The sequence below is a fragment of the Sebastes umbrosus genome, chromosome 14, assembly GCF_015220745.1.
Source record: "Sebastes umbrosus isolate fSebUmb1 chromosome 14, fSebUmb1.pri, whole genome shotgun sequence".
In the NCBI taxonomy this organism is placed as follows: domain Eukaryota; kingdom Metazoa; phylum Chordata; class Actinopteri; order Perciformes; family Sebastidae; genus Sebastes; species Sebastes umbrosus.
Genome location: NC_051282.1, coordinates 19955674 through 19973930, shown reverse-complemented (window position 1 = coordinate 19973930; position 18257 = coordinate 19955674). Strand labels below are relative to the sequence as shown.

At 40.5% G+C, this 18257-nt stretch overlaps 1 protein-coding gene across 2 annotated transcripts; it reads left to right on the top strand.

Moving 5' to 3' along the window:
- Positions 1-178: 178 nt before the first annotated feature.
- fmnl1a (formin-like 1a) lies at positions 179-18049 on the top strand. 2 transcript variants are annotated; one of them, XM_037793222.1, is made up of 25 exons: positions 179-1242; positions 5054-5137; positions 5489-5575; positions 5675-5745; positions 7099-7182; positions 7282-7425; positions 9305-9413; positions 9565-9641; positions 9727-9820; positions 10180-10254; positions 10353-10463; positions 11871-12020; positions 12105-12206; positions 14003-14582; positions 14679-14803; positions 14927-15132; positions 15213-15447; positions 15536-15604; positions 15686-15766; positions 16114-16243; positions 16331-16494; positions 16581-16682; positions 16768-16863; positions 17068-17173; positions 17913-18049. In XM_037793222.1, the coding sequence occupies exons 1-25, from the start codon at positions 1057-1059 to the stop codon at positions 17975-17977; spliced, it is 3333 nt and encodes a 1110-aa protein (XP_037649150.1). In that variant the 5' UTR covers positions 179-1056; the 3' UTR covers positions 17978-18049. The 2 variants fall into 2 exon arrangements, with proteins under 2 accessions (XP_037649150.1, XP_037649149.1); XM_037793221.1 differs by having other exon boundaries at positions 1057-1242; positions 5672-5745.
- The last annotated feature ends 208 nt before the right edge of the window (positions 18050-18257 follow it).

The window sequence follows — 18257 nt, the reverse complement described above, 5'->3', positions numbered from 1 at the left end:
GGGTAAATTCTATGTATTATCTTGAAAGACACATCCTTAAGTTTGTTATTGATACAGTATTTATCACAAATTTTCCAAGCTTTCTTTAACTTTATATCCCTAAAAAAATCTAGATAAAGGATGTGTGAGTGTGTTCCTAATATGTTTGTTAGAGCACTGGTATGCAGTAGTTGGCTTCAAACACAGAGTGGCGCTGTTGGACAACCCTCTCTACCTTGTCACTCACTCAGGATCTACACACACCTGAACTCATCAACCTGGCCTCATGTGAAGCAAAATGACCAAAACAAATGTAACCTCATGCAAATTAAGCTATAGCTTCGAGGAAATTAATGGCTCCAGTGTGTAGTGAAAGTGGGTTCACGATAAAGCGGGAGAAAGTCTCCTTTGCCCGTTTGTTCATTTTACACCTGCTTGGTCAACTTGCTTCCTTGACCTTCGACACTCTTTCTGCTTTCTTTGCTTCCTGTGCTACCTTATCGTACTCATCGCTCACTCACTGCTTGCACGGTACGCTTCACAGTTACCATGTTTATCTTCCACCGTGTCCTCCACCCCAGCTTCTGTTGCTGTCATGCACAGGAAGTTGCTCTTCTGCTTTTGTGCTTCTGTGGTTTCTGACTGTGTTACAGAGTGTGTCACACTCCCCTCTCCTTCCTCTCACACGCAGCCCTCTGTACTCACTCACCACAGGAGTTCTTGGTCAACAAGTTGTAGAGTAAAGTGAGCGACACTTAGGTGGGTCTTTTCTGAGAGCCGGACCTTAGGCCTCAACAAGGCTCGTTAGCTTATTCTCAAAGAGGAACAGGTTGATGAGAGGACAGACATGAGGACAAACTATCTTCTTTCATCACCCACTCTGTCCTCAGGACCAACGCGGATTCAGTAAACCAGAGGCTTGATGTTCGTCTACCCGGAGGCCCAAAAACTTGGTTTGATTTAAGGCCTTGTCATTCAGAGTGAACCCTTTTGGTCACTCTCTTTTGGAATACACAGATTTCTCAGGAGAAAGGGTTTGTGTAAAGCTTCCTCCTGGATTACTTGTGGAGATTAGTGATGGGGAATGCGGCCGCACCGGGCTTGGAGCAGGCACCGTCTGAGGGCCGAGAGGCCAGGAACTCAGTCGGAGGAGCTTCAGGAATGAGTGACCCCACTCCAACCTTGCAGAAGAAGCAGCCGGCTCCCCCCAAACTGCCCATGCCCGAAGAGAAGGAGCTGGAGGAGCGCTTCAATGCGGTGCTGGTGAGTGGCTGCACAGGAGACAAGAAGGCACACACCTTTACTGCACATAAAAACAGAGATTTAGTGCTTTTACCAATGGCAGCTATGGTTTTTGTGGTAGAGGCTGGGAGAATTATGCTGGTACATATTCAGAGGCACAGAAAAAAAGTTGTTTTTGTAGCAAGTGTTCTGAGTCCTGTTTTGAACACTTCATCTCTGTGACTGATTTATGCTGCCAAAAACAATTTGAACTAAACACAGACTGGATATGATGTCAGAGGCCTTTTCCTTTTTGTTGTCTCTCAATCTTTTATCTAAGCCAAACTTAGCAAAAACATCAGCTTTAAAAGTGATCTAGCAAAGATGTAATCTTGCTCAATCATATTTGCACAAAGGTCATCAATAACTGCTCCATTCAAAACTGGGATATCACAATAAAAACAATGTTGTCAGATTCACCAACGTGCTTCTTTACTCCACTGTTAGATTTGAAAATGTCGGTCTAGGAACAGGGTGATTAGTGCATGCTCGGGCGGCTGGCTCTAAGGGGAAGTTGAGCAACATATTTACATGAGTGAGACCATAAGACCGGAAAGCAACTGTTCCACCACTCTTTCAACACACTTACAACAAGTTGAAAAACGTAAAACCTCAAAATGAGTTCTTGATGTATTTGAGACACCATTAAGAATAATACATCAGAACCTATTGTTTAGTATCAGAGATGCTGAAGCACTGACATATTTGATTATTTTTGCTAGTGAAATAAACAACAAAAATCTAATTTATTTAAAAAGTTAAAGATCTCATTTTCTTTTCTAAATCATGTTAGTGAGCATAAAAAGTTAACAAACAATACTATAAACTATTAACATCAACAGGAAGCTCAACTTCTACAACCTTCACACTTTTGTGTCATGTTTTACACTTAAATGGGCTTCAATTAGTAATTTTAGTTATAACTTTTCTCTCGGCTCACTGGGGCACAAAAAATAATAAAAAGTCTTTAAATTTCCATGATGCTCCACGAAAGTTTGACATCATGGGTTAATGGGATGGAGCAACATCTTTTGTCTCTGGATAAACAGCATGAAGTGTCCTCCAGGTAGTCTGCAGATGTGTAAATAATGAGTTAACAGATGCAGGAAGGTTAGCTACAGTAAGCTATTTATGTAAAGGGGAAAAAACACATCTCTCTTTAACCAGTTTCATTTAATTGCAATTTAATTAATTTAATTTAAGACAGTGAAGCACAATCCACATTAAAATATGTTTCCTCCTCAAAGTATAGACATTAAGCAGGGACTGTTTTAGTTTTGTTTTTTTTGTCTTTTTGTGTGTAGATGTTTTTCTGTTAATATATTTTTTTTTAAATTCATAAATAAAACATTTCTTTTAAAAAGAGTACAGAAATTAAAAAGAATTTTAGATATACACTTTGCTGAGTTAGTTGTTTATAATTTGTTAAATTAAACTTTTATTAATGTAGGATTTGTGGCATTTATTGTAGCTAAAATTAAAAAAAATGTCAAATAGGTTTTGCAGGTTTTTAATTTTTCTCTGGTAATGCCTTAACAATTAGCAAAAACAAAATGTCAAAATCCATCCAAATGTTCCCATGAAAGTCTTAATAACTGAAAAAGTTGATGATTTTTAAAAAAAAACATATGAAGGAGAGACATGATCACATATTATTGATAATAGTTTAAATGTGTACATTATACATATACACTTTCTTTATGTTAAAATTCCACGTAAGTTAACAAAACGTCTTCTTCTGAGAATATAGATAGATAGATAGATAGACAGATAGATAGATAGATAGATAGATATGTAGATAGATAGATTGATAGTAACTTTATTGATCCTGAGGGAAATTCAAGTCATATGAGAAAGCCATGCAAATATAGTGGTGCTTTAGAATTAACGGTGCCATTTCATGCCTACGACGCCCTCACAGGCGTTACATGAAAATATGACCTCACTTCCTCTTTCAGCAAAATACTTGCAATGTGATCTTCAGAGACGCTGCTGTACCTTCCTTTATTCAGGATTTTACATTTGCGTAACTACAAGAAAATGAGAAGTGCATGACATTGTTTCTAAACTTAGGGAATTTATACTTATGTTCATGTAAGTTCATGCAAGTCAACATGCACACAAACGCTCATATGAGTATTTTTATTTTTTTTTTAGTGAGTGTTGCACCACAAAACCACAATGAGAGCCTCCCTTAACCCCACCAACACCCCAGCAGCAAAGCAACCGCTCGTTTCTGTTTCTGCTTCTCTTTGTTGGTTTTTTTAAGGTGTGGAAAAAGAAACTGCAAACCACTGCTTGAATGTGCACACTGGTAGATTTAGAGCAACACCCAGTGTCAACTGAAATAATTAGTCTTGTCAGTTAATCATCACTGTGTTTGGAAGTTTTGGATCAGATTGCAGCATTGTTTTGAATGTGAAGGAGCTGGTCGCCCTCTAAAAAAAATAAAAAATGATACTAAAATAAAAATACTGGTGGGCGCCCTTCCTCATTTTCTGCATTTAGGTAACAAAGGAACAAATAGATAAATAAAGAAAGAAATATACTTTTGACACCTGTAACTCTTTCTCACACTTTTTCTGCCCGACCGCTCTTATTTGTTAATAAAAAGTAATAAAAATTGAAGTGAAACTGACAAAACACTTTTAAGGCAACAATATCAGGAACCAACTGTTTATTTATATTATAATAAATACAGTTAATAAAATAAAATAAATATCTTAATTTTTGTCTTAAAACCATTGTGATGTTTGTTGTGTGTTGCGGTTTACGGGGCTAGGGTTGTGGTTCTGGGTGGTTCAGAATCCAAATTTTACGTAGGGCACCAAAAGGTCTAGAGCCGGCCCTGGATTAGAACGACGATTGAATACAACTCATGTCAATCAAATATTTCTCAAATTAAATGAGTCAATAATATGAGTGAGTCGACACAACAAAGTTTTCGTATCTGTGTTTTTGACCATTAAATGACGGCTTGTTTGGTAATATTGTTTTCACAATATTTTCAAAACCCCGCCAAATGTCGACAAAAGCAGCCCAAATTTCATCTACCAGCTCAACGCTATTTTTCCCCTCCCAACTTAATCAAAAGTAGCAGAATTGGGCGAAAACCAGCACAATCTGGCAACACTTTTCCTAATTTTATATGTGCCATGTTTCATCATCTTTATCCTTATTAAAGCTTGTGGTGTAGAAGTGTAAAGTGTGACATCACACTGACAAAAGGCTGTAAGATCTGAGCCACATGGTACCCACTGACAACCCTCAATACATACATGTAAACACTGAGTCATCTGTGCTTCCGGCAGGTAGTTAACGCCCTTCAGAAAGTGCATTTGTGGTTAGGTTGATTCAAATATTGTTGCATAAGCAGGAAATATGATGACATATTACAACATTTCCTTTTTTTTTTTTTTAAATGTGTGCTTTATTGTTTTTATTTTTCCTTTACTCAGTTCTGTTTTAATCTCTTATTTTCATAAAAAGCCAATCTAGGGACAGGTGTTGCAATTTAGCATCCGCTATAAGCACTATGATACTTGCATCAGATGGTTTTTAAGCTGTCTATGTACATTGTATCTGTCCCTATCAAATAAACCATGAAATGAAATGAAATGAAATAATTTCTTTATATCACTGGAGGTGTGAAGACAAATTGTAGAACAGGAAGTGTGACAAATATAAAATTGTGGTTTCTTTTTACCCAGAGTCATGTTCTTCTCACATATTAATTTGTACTTCATACTCTTTAGACTGAAACAACCTCTCTCTCTTTTTCTCTCTCTTTCAGGGCAACATGAACTTGCCTCCAGACAAACTGAAATTGTTGAGTCAGTATGACAATGACAAGAAGTGGGAACTAGTCTGTGATCACGTATGTCCTTCTTTTATCACTGATAATGAGCTGCTTTCACAATTAACCCCTCAACATACATGTTGTCAAACTGAGCAGGATTCTGGCACCTGTGTCTTCACCGGGACACAGTTGACAAAAAGAGCAGAGTGCAGTATGAAAACCTTGCTGCACAGTTTCTGTGGTGGCAATTGATGGCGTCGGCATGGAAACAGAGAGCTGTTTGTGTCTGTTGTGTTAACCAGCACAGGCAATAATAGCAACAGATGCTGTGCGCTGCTAAATGTGTCTCCGGTCCTGTCATCTTTAAGGGTTGCTGATAAAAAGTCAAAAAGCTACTTTTGACTCTGTGAATGCTTCTCCCCCCCTCAGGAGCGTTTCCAGGAGAAGAGCCCCCCATCCACATACTTGACTAAGATCAAGAGCTTCTACCATGATCAAGGAGGGGTGACTCGCAGGGTCAGTGTGAACCATCACCTTCCTCTCATATTTGACACGTCTTTAATTTTCTATCTGTGCAACTTGTCTTGATTCTCATCTCTTCTGTTACGTTAGCAGAAGAAAAGGATTCAAGATGCCACCCAGGTCCTTAAAGATTTGGAGATATCCCTTCGCACAAATCACATTGGGTGAGCATTAAATACAAATACAGTTATGTTTACATACATTGTTCGCTGTGTTATTATGCCACTTATCTTTTACTTTTCTTTTAGAGTTTTGTAAATATAACTTTGAATTAAAAATATAAAAATACATTTATGTTTTTTAACAGTTTAGTTTGGTTTTTAGTTCACTTAGTATACGGGTACAGTGGGGTCACATTTCCTGACGACGGCCGTCAGAAATGGTGACCTTATGTGTTGCTGGCTCTGTGCGGTCACAGATTAGTTAGTCTGTGGAATAGATTGTGAAACCGATGGCAAAAATGTGGTTTATGTCTTGGTAAAGGAGGTTGCGCTTCAACAAGGGGATTCACGGTGGAGTGCTAGACCCAAAGTCTAAAAAGCATAAAAATATGATAGGTTAGCACATCCCAGAGAACACTTCACTTGTTTAATTGGGTCACATCAAAACAGACATACGCTTACGTGTTGTGGCACGGAACCTTCTTCAGAGCATTTTGAAAAATGTGGTTTAGTTTGACATTTTGCTCACGCAAGTGCAGTTTCGTGTCATATGTACGTAGCCAACAAAACAAGAACCCACTCGTAAAAACATTGCTCTATAGCATTACTAGTGGTCAAGAGCTCCACAGGGCACCTATAAGATACAAAAAAAGTATCCAATTATTGATGTTATTATTATGATTAAGCTCAGTTTGAGTTCACTGAACCTTCACCTTTTGCTGAACTCCAGCCACTATATCCACAAGCCACAACAACATAAGTAACTAAGGAGTAAGACAGTGAAATCTCACTTCCTTTTCATCTCTGTTGAGAGTTACACATGCCGATCGGGTAAAGTCAAAGTTTATGAGCTGAAGCGCAAGCAAGCATTTCAATCATCCTGGAAACAGGAGTTTAGTTGGGTGGCGTTAGAGGATGTTGTCAAAACTTCAGATTCATTTACTTAAATAAAGATTAAACATGACAATTAACTTTGTTGTTATTTGATAACCGCTAATAAATAAAATAATTTGTATAGGGGCAAGTAAAAATTGACTTAAACGAGTAGATTTCTGACCCACTTGCTGATGCCTGATAAAGTCAGCAAACTGGCTCAGTAATGACAGTTACACAGCGATAACTATCTGAAGTTTGTTAGCATTAGCCACCAGAGGTAAGGTTGAAACTCCTGAGTGTATTGAATTGAGCAAGAGTGCGGTTTATTGCTTATGAATTCAACATTTCTGTAAGAGCAAGATTGTGTTATTTCTTCTTTCTAAAATTACATAGTCTCGCTTTAAATCCAATCTGAGTGCAGAATCTATAATTACAAAATATTTCATCTATCATTTATTTTTGCTTTGGGTCTTTTTGTAGATGGGCTCAAAAATTTCTCAACGAGGAGAACAAAGGTTTGGATATTCTGGTGGAATACCTATCCCATGCACAAAGCGACGCCTCGTGAGTACCAGCAGGGTGTGAAAATCTCTCTCAGAAACCGATGAGGCTCTTACAATGAGGCTTTTTTATCACCATGTGTATTTCATATGAACTCTTTAGGTTTGATGTGGAGAGTGTTGAAAATGGTGGCACCCTGTCAGAAAGAGGAAAACCAGCAGAGAGGTCGATGGAAGACTTGGCCAAGAGCCCCAGCAGCTCCCATTCACATGGGATGACCAGAGCTGCTCGAGCACTGACTGTAAGGTAAGAAGTTTGCAGACGTGAACAATTCTTTGTGGTACAGCAGGTCCAGACCCAGAGATGTTCTACGAATCATATATATAGTGCGCTCCACATCATGAATTCTTTTTAAAGAGGAACTTTCCGCTTATACAGTTGCACATATAGTGAGAAAATAGAATCATGCGAGGCAGAAGTGGCATGATGGTGGCGTCTTATAATATAACGCCACGGACGTGACCAGATGCACATTTTCTTAGAGGTGCTGAACTGTGTGAAACTGATTCTCGTCTGCCTCTTTCTGCATATCACCTGTTTTGCATCCAAATCTACAAAATCTTAATTATTAATACGAATGCTCTGATAAATGGTGACAGCCCTGATTGATCAACCAAGATTTTTATCTAATAAAATATGAATCAAATGTTTTTTTAACTTAAAGAGACTGCACACGTTAATGTTTTTTAATATTTTTTTATTGCCAAGTGTGAACAAGTTGTAACCTAACCTAAAAAATGAGACCTTCCGCTATGTTCTGGGTTTCCTCTATCAGCCTGTAGATTGCTTTTAATGTGAAGAATGCGGGCCGGTTTTAACGGGAAAAATACAACGGACATGACGTCATGCACGCGACCGGCCCCCACCAAAACTCAGACTTCAACACAAACTCTACGGAAGCACAAGAAACGCAAAGTTATATCTAGTGAAGCCCGTCTTGCAAAACAGGAATGTGACCGACGTTGAATGTGGTTGTTATTTGCCAGAAAATCCAAAACTTAAGTCAAAAGGTCACTGACACCACCAGTATGTGGTTTACGTAGGCAAAAAAGTCCATTGTCAACTCAAAATGTATGTTTCTGATGGTTTATTTATCCAAAAAGCTGCCTCTCTTGTTCTGGTAAAAAAACATAAACCCACCCAGGTGCATGCTGGTCCTACCTGCCTACCTACCTACCTATATAAGCGCAGGTTTCCACAGTTTTACCCAATTCATGAACAAAAGAAAACAAAATACTAATAACACAAAAAACTAAATATAGGCTACTAAACATGTAAACAATTTAACAAAATAAATAACTTGCAAAAGAAAATACTATCAAAAATCAAATCTAATTAAAGTAAACATGTAGAATAATAAATCAAACAATACTACTAAATATTAGTAAAACAACAACTAAATACTAATGACAAATAAATAGCTCCTACGTTGGACGTAAACTAGGATCAACATTCATGGAGGGACCTTCGTTTGGTTTTATCATAACGGACCCGAGCTGGCAAAATTCCGATACATTACTGCCAAGCATGTGAAATATATAGTGATATTAAAGTTTCAGCTGGCTAATGTTGCTAACGTTAATCAACATGATGCCTGTCAGTCACGTTCAGTCTCGTGTGTGTCGCCTCACTGTTCTGACCGATGCTCACTCGTGTTTACGTAGTGCGAGCACAAGCGCGAGTAACAGGATGCTGACTGTCGTTGACTTAACGGCCACAAGTGCCACAATTTCTGATTCTTACATATAGTCCCTTTAATCAATATGCCTTTATTATTTATTGTATAGTATTCTGTTTTTGCTGCACGTCTGCCATCTCATTGCTAGACAGCAGTTCTTCTTAAAACTGAGCCATTCCAGCCATGACGAATACCTCAATTTCTCACACCGTCATTCATTCATATCCTTGGCTCATTTGTTGAGTATTTTATTCTTTATTTTCCTCTTCCACCTGGTGCCACATTTCAGCTGTCAGACAGACACAGAGGATGTCCGAAACAATGCTGGAAGTCTTGTTATAATTGGCCAACTGTGCCTCAACTTCAAAACATTATTTGCACATACAGTAGCTTCTCTTCTCTTTAGGGATGTGTTCATGTGTCCATACACTTGTTATCCCTCTACAGAATAAGCTCCACTCTGGGGAACAAGATGTATAAGAGATCCCCTTCATCCTACCAGAGAGATGATGTACACGTGTGCATAATGTGCCTGCGAGCCATCATGAACTACCAGGTAAAGCTTTCTGCTTCTCTTATAGTGCAACAACAGTCACTTATCTCATATTCTGCATTAAAACATGCCTTCCTTTGCCAGTGCGCTCACATAAATAACTTTTTCCTGCATCTTTTAATACACCCTGTTTATGCTTTCCTTCTGCTTTCAGTCTGGTTTTAACCTGGTGATGACTCACCCGCGCTGTGTGAACGAGATCTCCCTCAGTCTCAACAGCAGGAATCCCAGGTGAGTGCATTAATTGTGTGTGAGGCAAAGTGTGTGTTATATGTCTGCCTACATCCATATCTAACCCCTCCTGATGCTGCAACAGGACCAAAGCCCTGGTGTTGGAGCTGCTGGCCGCAGTGTGTCTTGTCAGAGGAGGACATGACATCATTCTGTCGGCTTTTGACAACTTCAAAGAGGTTAAAATAAGTTTTTTTATTAGTAATTTTACTGCATTGTGATGCTCTAATTTGACTGTTGCTAGCCGTCATACCATTGTTCCAGACTTCCCCTCCTCGATTACTCATCTTGTGACTGTCACAATCCACCCCTCACATGCACTCTGGTCATAATTTTAGCACATGTAGAGCAGTCATGCATCTGTGCGTAATGCAAGGGCAGTGCAAGGGTGAGAAATATACCCTGTTTGTGTGGCTGAGATCAGCTACTACATGTAATAGATATAACTTGGCAGAAAAACACTCATTTTGCATCGATGCCTCCTTTACGCCCCCATGTGGGCAACAATTAAAATGCATAAGTTTCCATTTTTTCTCAGGTGAGCAGAGAAAAGAACCGCTTTGAGAAGTTGATGGAATACTTCATCAATGATGACAGCAACATTGACTTCATGGTAGGTCCACAAATGTATTACTGTACCTACACACCGATTACCAAATAAAGGGACTTTTAAATTCTGGATGAATTAACTGTCATTGTGTCTGTCTGCAGGTGGCCTGCATGCAGTTCATAAACATTGTGGTCCATTCAGTGGAGAACATGAACTTCCGTGTTCACCTACAGTTCGAGTTCACTCACCACGGGCTAGACAAGTATCTCTGGGTAAGTGTGTATAAAGTGTAAACGGCGTGTGGAGAAATTTAGCAGCTAATAAAGCTAAATATTTCCCTCAGAACCAAAAACACAGCTCCAAATGAATGCTAATGTTGCTCCATAACTCCTGGATGTGTTTCTGCTGCCCGCAGGTAGTAAATTATTGCAGGCTTAAATATATGAAATATTCATCTATTGCAATTCACATAAAAGTCAAAATTTTGTATGCATGTCATCTGATGGGTTTAAAGTAACTTGAGGTGTCCAGCTGGTCAATTCTAATGCCCATTCTCTTCCTCCTTTAAAGGGGACCTATTATGCTTTTCCCTTTCCTTTAGTGTGTTATATAATTTTTATGCATGTAAAAGGTCTGCAAAGTTACAAAACCCAAAGTTCACGCCAAAGGAATTAATCTCCCCCACAAAAACACTTCTCCTGAACTGCCTGAAACGCCTTGCTTGAAGTCCCGCCTTTTCTTCTGTAACGTGGTGATGTCACCAAGTAACACATTTGAATAATACCTGCCTAGCGGCTAGTTTGGCACGCCCTCAAAAAAAGCTAGTTGGAGCCATGGATGTATATAGTGAACTGGATACAGTGTTGTAGGCGGGCTCCTGTCCATTCCTATGAAAGTTGCGCATGATGCCAAAATGGCTCGACTGCCAAGTGATAATGTACCCGGATCATCCGGTGATCTTCCACATCCATTGGGCCCATAGAGCAGGCGCAGTAGCGTTTCCTTTAACGCTGCCTCCCAGCCCTTGGTCCAACCGCGGTCTGGGGCTCATTCACATGAACGGAGGAAGGGAAATAACTCTGGATTCAGCTATTAGTGCATTTTACAACTTTTAGGACCTAATGATTTAAATAAGAGCTATTCAAGTGTTCTCACTGGGAAGTTGATTTAGGAGCTCAAACAGCGTTTCAGAGAGAGGGTGAAAGAGGTGATGCAGCACCGCCAGTATGAGAAAAATAAAGTTAAATAAAGTTTTTAACATTAAAGCAAGTAAACATGTTCTAGCAGAAACCCAAAATACAGGTATGCACCTAAAAATGAGCATAATAGGTCCTCTTTAATAGGATGTTGCTACTGCATGGTCATCCAGTTTTCCTTTACATTCTGCTGATGACAACTGTTTTATACCACATTATAACTTCTCTACTTTTATACTAGAGGCAAATGTTGGTTTTGAGAAATTTTCTAAATCATTCTAACGGAGCCATCTGTGTCACAACATCTGATAGTATAATATGAAAAGGTTAATCAATTAGACTATTTTAATAATCGAATTATCACTTGATTACTTCATTACTTACTTATTGTATGTACATTATTACTTAAAACATGCAATATATCATACTTAGAATAGGATTTATTCCTATAATGCATCATTATTGTATGTGTTTGTGTGTTAGCAACTGAAGCAAACAGAGAGCGAGAAGCTGCAGGTGCAGATCCAAGCCTACCTGGACAATGTGTTAGACGTCGGAGCCCTGCTGGAGGACGCTGAGAACAGAGGAGGGGTGCTGGAGCATGTGGACGACCTGCAGGAACACAACGTACAGGTCAGCTACAAATGAAAGAAAATCAGGGATCTCTGTGAACAAAAAAAAACATTGATGTTAAAACAAATGTTGTCTGTGTTGCAGCTGAGCGCCCGGCTTCAGGAGATCGAGAGTCAGACCACAGAGAAAATGTCTGAACTTGAGACTCAGCTCATGCAGGCCACCAAGGAGACTGAGCTGCTCAAAGTGAGTGCTGCTCCATGACATGAATAGTGTTTAATAAGATTAATTAGCCAGGAAAGGTGTGCCAATCTCACAGTGATTAGATATAATGAGGTCAAAAGGGTGGCAGGTCACTTTATTTTAATAATCTAATCATCTTCAGTATGAAATAAGAAAGATGAGAGTATTTGCACTTGTCAAATAAATCTGTGAATGACCTTGCATTTTAGCCCCGTTAGCGGCACCGGCTCTGGGGATGGCAAAGTTTGTTCGTCCAGATTGAAATATCTCAACAATTATTTGACAGATTGCCATGAAAGTTTGTGCAGACATTCACAATTCTAATAGGATGAGTCTTAATGACTTTGGTGATCCTTTTCCTGACTTTCCCTCTAGCGCCACCATCAGGTTGACATTGTTGATTTAGAGTTATAATGAATTGGAATCAGTGATGGAAGAAGTATTCAGATCTTTTACTTAGGTAAAAATAACTCTGTTATAAGTAAAAGTACTGCATTCAAAAATGATTCTTAAGTAAAAGTACAAAAGTATTACCATCAAAATATACCAAAAGTAAAAGTACTCATTATGCAGATGGCCCATGTCAGAATAATGTATCATATTATGGGATTATAATCATCCATGAATTAATGTACTTACAGCTGGTAAAGATGGAGCTGATTATAATTTAACTTTACATACTGCTATGTAGCTCAATATATAATAATAATATATAATATATCATGTTGTATTTGTTGATAATATTTTAATAATCAGAATATGAAAAGTAATTATAGTAATTCAATTTATCAAATAAATGTAGTAGTTGTTTCCCTCTGAGATGTAATGGAGTAGAAGAATAATGTAACAGAAAATGTAAATACTCAAGTAAAATATAGGAACCTAAAAATTGTACTTGGGTAGATTTACTTACCACTGATTTGTAATAATGAATTGTTCTTGTAATGGTGATTTTCTAACTTTCGTCTCGAACCACCACAAGGTCAACACTGTCCACAAGGTCAACTGTTTATGACCAAACTCCCGCAAAACTAATGATATTCCCTTTGTGTTTTGTGTTAGTTACCTAATGTTAGCATGTTTACACACTAAACCTTACCTACTAAACATTAGCATGTTAGAATTATCATTGTGAGCATGCTGATGTTAACATGTAGCTCAAAGCACCTCTGTACAGTAACAGTACAGCCTCACAGAGACTCTGATGGTACACGTCCACAGGGGTGTTTTTTATCTTGAGGGATCGCCTCATGTCCCAGCATTGGACGCTTGATGGGTTGCCACTAAACACTCGGCACCTGATTGGACGAAAGCTTTCCCTTGTGGGCTGCTGCTCCCAGCTTTCAAACCGGAACCAACATGGTGGCTCGTTTGGAAACTTTCTTCTCTTATATCACGAAAATAGTTCACCGAAATGTGTTTCTGAAAGCATTTTATTTTTTAGAAATAAGCCATGCAGTTGATGAATCAGTCTTTATTTTGGAGCGACAACGCTTAGTTTAAAAATTTCTAGGGAGTTTCCAGAGGTGGTGAGTCGTGTTGGACCCCCCTGATTTGCATAGAGTAGCCTAGACCTCAACTTTAGCGGCCAACGTGACGCACTGTCTCTCGAATCACGCTGCCACACGACCAGAATGCATTGCAAGGCTGCTTCCAAAGACAATGAATGGGAAGCGTGGAAAGGACGGAGGCTGTGGACATGTACCATTAGTCTCCTTTAAAGCCTGAAGACAGATTGTGTATTATCTGCTCTTTGTGGAGATGAGCTGTGTTTTTATATGTGTGTTTGTGTCCAACAGGAAAGCCTGCGAGAGTCCTGTTCCCAGGTCAGTGCCTTGCAGCAGAGAGAACGGGAGCGAGAGCTGGACAGGGAGAGGGAGAAGGATAGGGAGCGTCTGAGCACCTCCGCCCCTCCGACATCATCTTCAGAACTGGAGCAGAAGATCCAGGAGCTGCAGGACAAGGGGCTGGTCCGACTGGGACGCAGCGCCTCCGGAGGTCTGGACATCCAGGTCGTGCCCGTCACGGTGGTCGAATACGTCCAAGCCCCAGCCTCAGCCGCCCAGCCCGCTGCTCCGCTCACTGTCACTGATTCTGCTTCTCCAACGTCCAGCGTACCTGCACCTCCACCACCTCCTCCACCTCCCCCTCCTCCTCCTGGTGGTCCAGGGGCGGCTGCGTCTCCTATTCCGCCTCCTCCTCCACCTCCACCTCCTCTAGGAGGTTGTGGTGCGGTGCCCCCAGCTCCTCCTCCACCACCGCCTCCCGGAGGAGGTCCACCACCCCCTCCTCCCCTACCTGGTGCTGGACCCCCACCTCCACCTCCCCCGCCTGGTTCTGGACCTCCTCCTCCGCCTGGAGCACCAAGCGCTCAATCTGGTGAGGAAGAATCTGAAAAGTACTGAAAACTGTCATGAGTTGGTAGCAATGGAACAGTAAATATCTTATTTGATTGATCTTTTTTTGTTTTCTCAGGGCTAAAGAGCAAGAAGCCCATTAAGACCAAGTTCAGGATGCCATTGTTAAACTGGCAGGCCTTAAAACCAAACCAGGTGGCAGGCACCGTCTTCAACGAACTGGATGACGAGCAGGTCTTAGGGGTGAGAACATGCACTTCTCTTACACTGTACAGTTTATCCTGTCAGAAAACTGCAGTGTGAAAATACTTGTTTATCCTGACCTTCTCAGCTTCTTCTCTCTGCCTCTCATTCTGTCTACACCAGGAGCTGAACATGGATATGTTTGAGGAACAGTTTAAGACTAGGGCTCAGGGTAATCCAACAGAAGTGTCCACTATCAAGAAGAAGGTGGCAGTCCAGAAAGCGCCCAGCAAGACGTCCTTGATTGATGCCAACAAGGCAAAGAATCTGTCCATCACTTTACGCAAGGGGGGACTGACGCCGTCTGGTATCTGCACCGCCATAGAGACGTACGTGCTTCATGGAAAATCTGTTGACATTTCTGCGATATCCTCTATTCTCTCTCTCATACGCTAACTCTTTTTTACAGATACGACCAGCAAGCTATGTCCGTAGACTTCCTGGAAATACTCGTGCCCTTCATACCATCAGATTATGAGATGAAGCTGCTTGTTAACTATGAGAAGGATGGACGCCCACTGGAGGAGCTGACCGACGAGGATCAATTTATTTTACGCTTTGGGAAGATTCCTCGTCTGACGCAGCGAATAAACACTTTCACGTTCATGGGCAACTTCCCTGATACCGTCAAACGCCTGCAGCCGGTCAGTTTGTCAAATGCATTGCAACTTGGACTGAAATTGACTGAGCTATTAAACAGATGTACTGATTTTGTTTTCACGTCATCCACAGCAACTGAACTCCATCATTGCTGCGTCCATGTCCATAAAGTCTTCAACCAAACTGAAAAAGATCTTAGAGGTAAGTAATAGAGAATACGACATGCTGATGTAGCTTCCAAATGTGTGATTTTGCATAAGTCTCATCTCATGTGTTTCTCAGATTGTTCTCGCCTTTGGCAACTATATGAACAGCAGTAAGAGGGGCGCAGCGTACGGGTTTCGGCTGCAGAGTCTGGATGTTGTGAGTAGAATTTGTACATTTGTTCTTTCACTTTAAAGGTGTTCTATATGATGCTCGATATCCAAAGCATTAATACATCAGCAAACAACTATTTGCTTTGTAAATATGTAGAGGAGTAATGTCTACCTGAGCAGAGAATGAAGTTACTCTCCCTCTGTGTGTATTGTTATTCGAGCTTTTCCGTGCAGGCTACAGCCACACTAATGATCTCCGTCCAGACGAGTGTTTTAGGGCTGTTTCAGAATTAATCTTGAATGTTATCAAGGTTATCAATAGCACCTTTAAGCAATAGTTACTCGTCTTGATTTAAGAAAAGTTTCACAACCCAATCAATCTTTACTTTTCAGCTGTTGGAGACCAAGTCAACGGACCGCTCGCAGACGCTACTTCACTTCATCACTAGCATCATCCAGGAAAAATACCCCGACTTGGTCAACTTCCACACTGAGCTACACTTTATGGACAAGGCAGCGCTTGGTACATTCACACAGTCAAGCTGTCCAGTTATGTAGCTTGTGACTTAAATTGGGAGCGGTACTAAACAAATTTCTGTTTCTTTGCCAGTATCACTAGACGGCCTCCTCGCGGACATCCGCTCATTAGAACGGGGAATGGAAACGACCAAAAAGGAATTCCTGGTGCAGGACGACAGCCCGGTGTTGAAGGAGTTCATCAAAACCAACAGCAAGCAGCTGGAAACTTTGATCAAAGACGGCAATACAGCAACGGTTAGCCTGCAATTCATATGAAATTTACACACAACTTACACCTTATTACATGTTTTTAAACATATATTTTGTCCATCTCCCTCCAGGAGGCTTACGGATCTGCGGTGGAGTATTTCGGAGAGAACCCCAAAACTACGCAGCCTTCCATGTTTTTCCCGCTGTTTGCACGCTTGATAAAAGCCTACAAGGTGAGGAGGCGTGGTAGGGTTCTGATATTTATCCATTACAGTTGTTGCATTGAATGTTAATTATTTTGTCCTTGATTGAACACAGGTAGCACAGCAAGACATTGAGCAGAAAAAGAAAAAGGAGAATGAGGTCATTGAGGAAAAGGTGCCAACATCTCCGAACAAGGCTGGGGCACAAAAGGTAAGATATTAAAGGTCCAGTCTCCAGAAATTATATATTAACTGGCGCTGTCTGTTTAATGGCTTATGTGTTATTGTAAAGGTGCAGTTTTCTCAGAAATACTTCATGCAACATAAACCATCTAAAACAAATCTGTGACTGACTGTTAGGGGGTAGGAAAGTCAAAATTAACTTTGATTTAAATTGCTTTTATTTTTGGACTAGGGGCCTATGATGCCTAAGATGGACCTGATAGCAGAGCTGAGGAAGAGGCAGGTGAAACCGCAGGTACGCGAGGGGAAGGACGGCGCCCTGGAGGACATCATCACAGGTACGCAATGCTTCCTGGAGGAGTCACATAGCAGGGCTCAACAATAAGGATTACCCTGTTGCCCGGGGCAAGTAAAGTGCTACTTTGGGCTAGTAAATCTAGAAAAAAGGTTAGTCTCGTCATTTTTTCCCGGAGCTGATGATGGAAGTAGCTAAGGAGTGAGCCATCTCGCTTCCTTCTCAGCTCTGTTGAGAGTTGCACAGGTTGTGTCTAGATGGTAAACCACAGATCGCGAAACTTGCGAAAACTCTTGCGAGACTCGCTGCAATTTATTCTAACCTCAACCATTCAAGGTCAATGCCTAACCTTAACCATCTCGTGAGAATTTCACAAATTGTGGGGTACCATCTAGACACAACCAGTTGCACCAGCGCAGCACTGATCGGGCACTTGCGAGAAAATGGTGGCAGTAGAGAACAAGTTTATGAGCTGAAGCGAAAGCGAGCATTTCAATCATCCTGGAAACAGGAGTTTAGTTGGGTGACGTTAGAGGATGAGGGGAGAAACTCCATCTACTTAAAGATTAAACATGACAATTAACTTTGGTCTTTGTTGTTGTTGTCTGATAACCGCTAATAAATAAAATAATTTGTGATAGGGGCAAGTAAAAATTTACATTGGGCAAGTAGTTTTCTGACCCCAAAAAACGTCAAAACCTGCTGGTGATATTTAAGGCGAGTGTGCTGCATGTTTGATGTTTACGTGCTGTTAAAACTCTCCCGTCTTTGCTCCGCCTCAGATTTGAGGAGCACACCATTCAGGCGGACAGATGGTCGACGGCCAGCCCAGCGCCAGGACTCTTGAGCCACTTCAGTTCCACGACTTTTTACAAATGTATACAGACAGAAAAACAGGCTTTAAAATGTGCTGCATATACAGTATATCACAATATATAATGGGCCATATGGCAGTATGTATTTTAACATTTTAGTGTGAATTTGCTGTGTAAATAGAATTTGAAGTTGGAACTATTTGATATTTGTTAATGCAACTGTTCATAAATTTGATTACAAATCTTTCTAAAAAAACAATAATTATATCTGTGGCACCTATCAGCTTTGAATGCTCTAAATTTGCAGTGTTG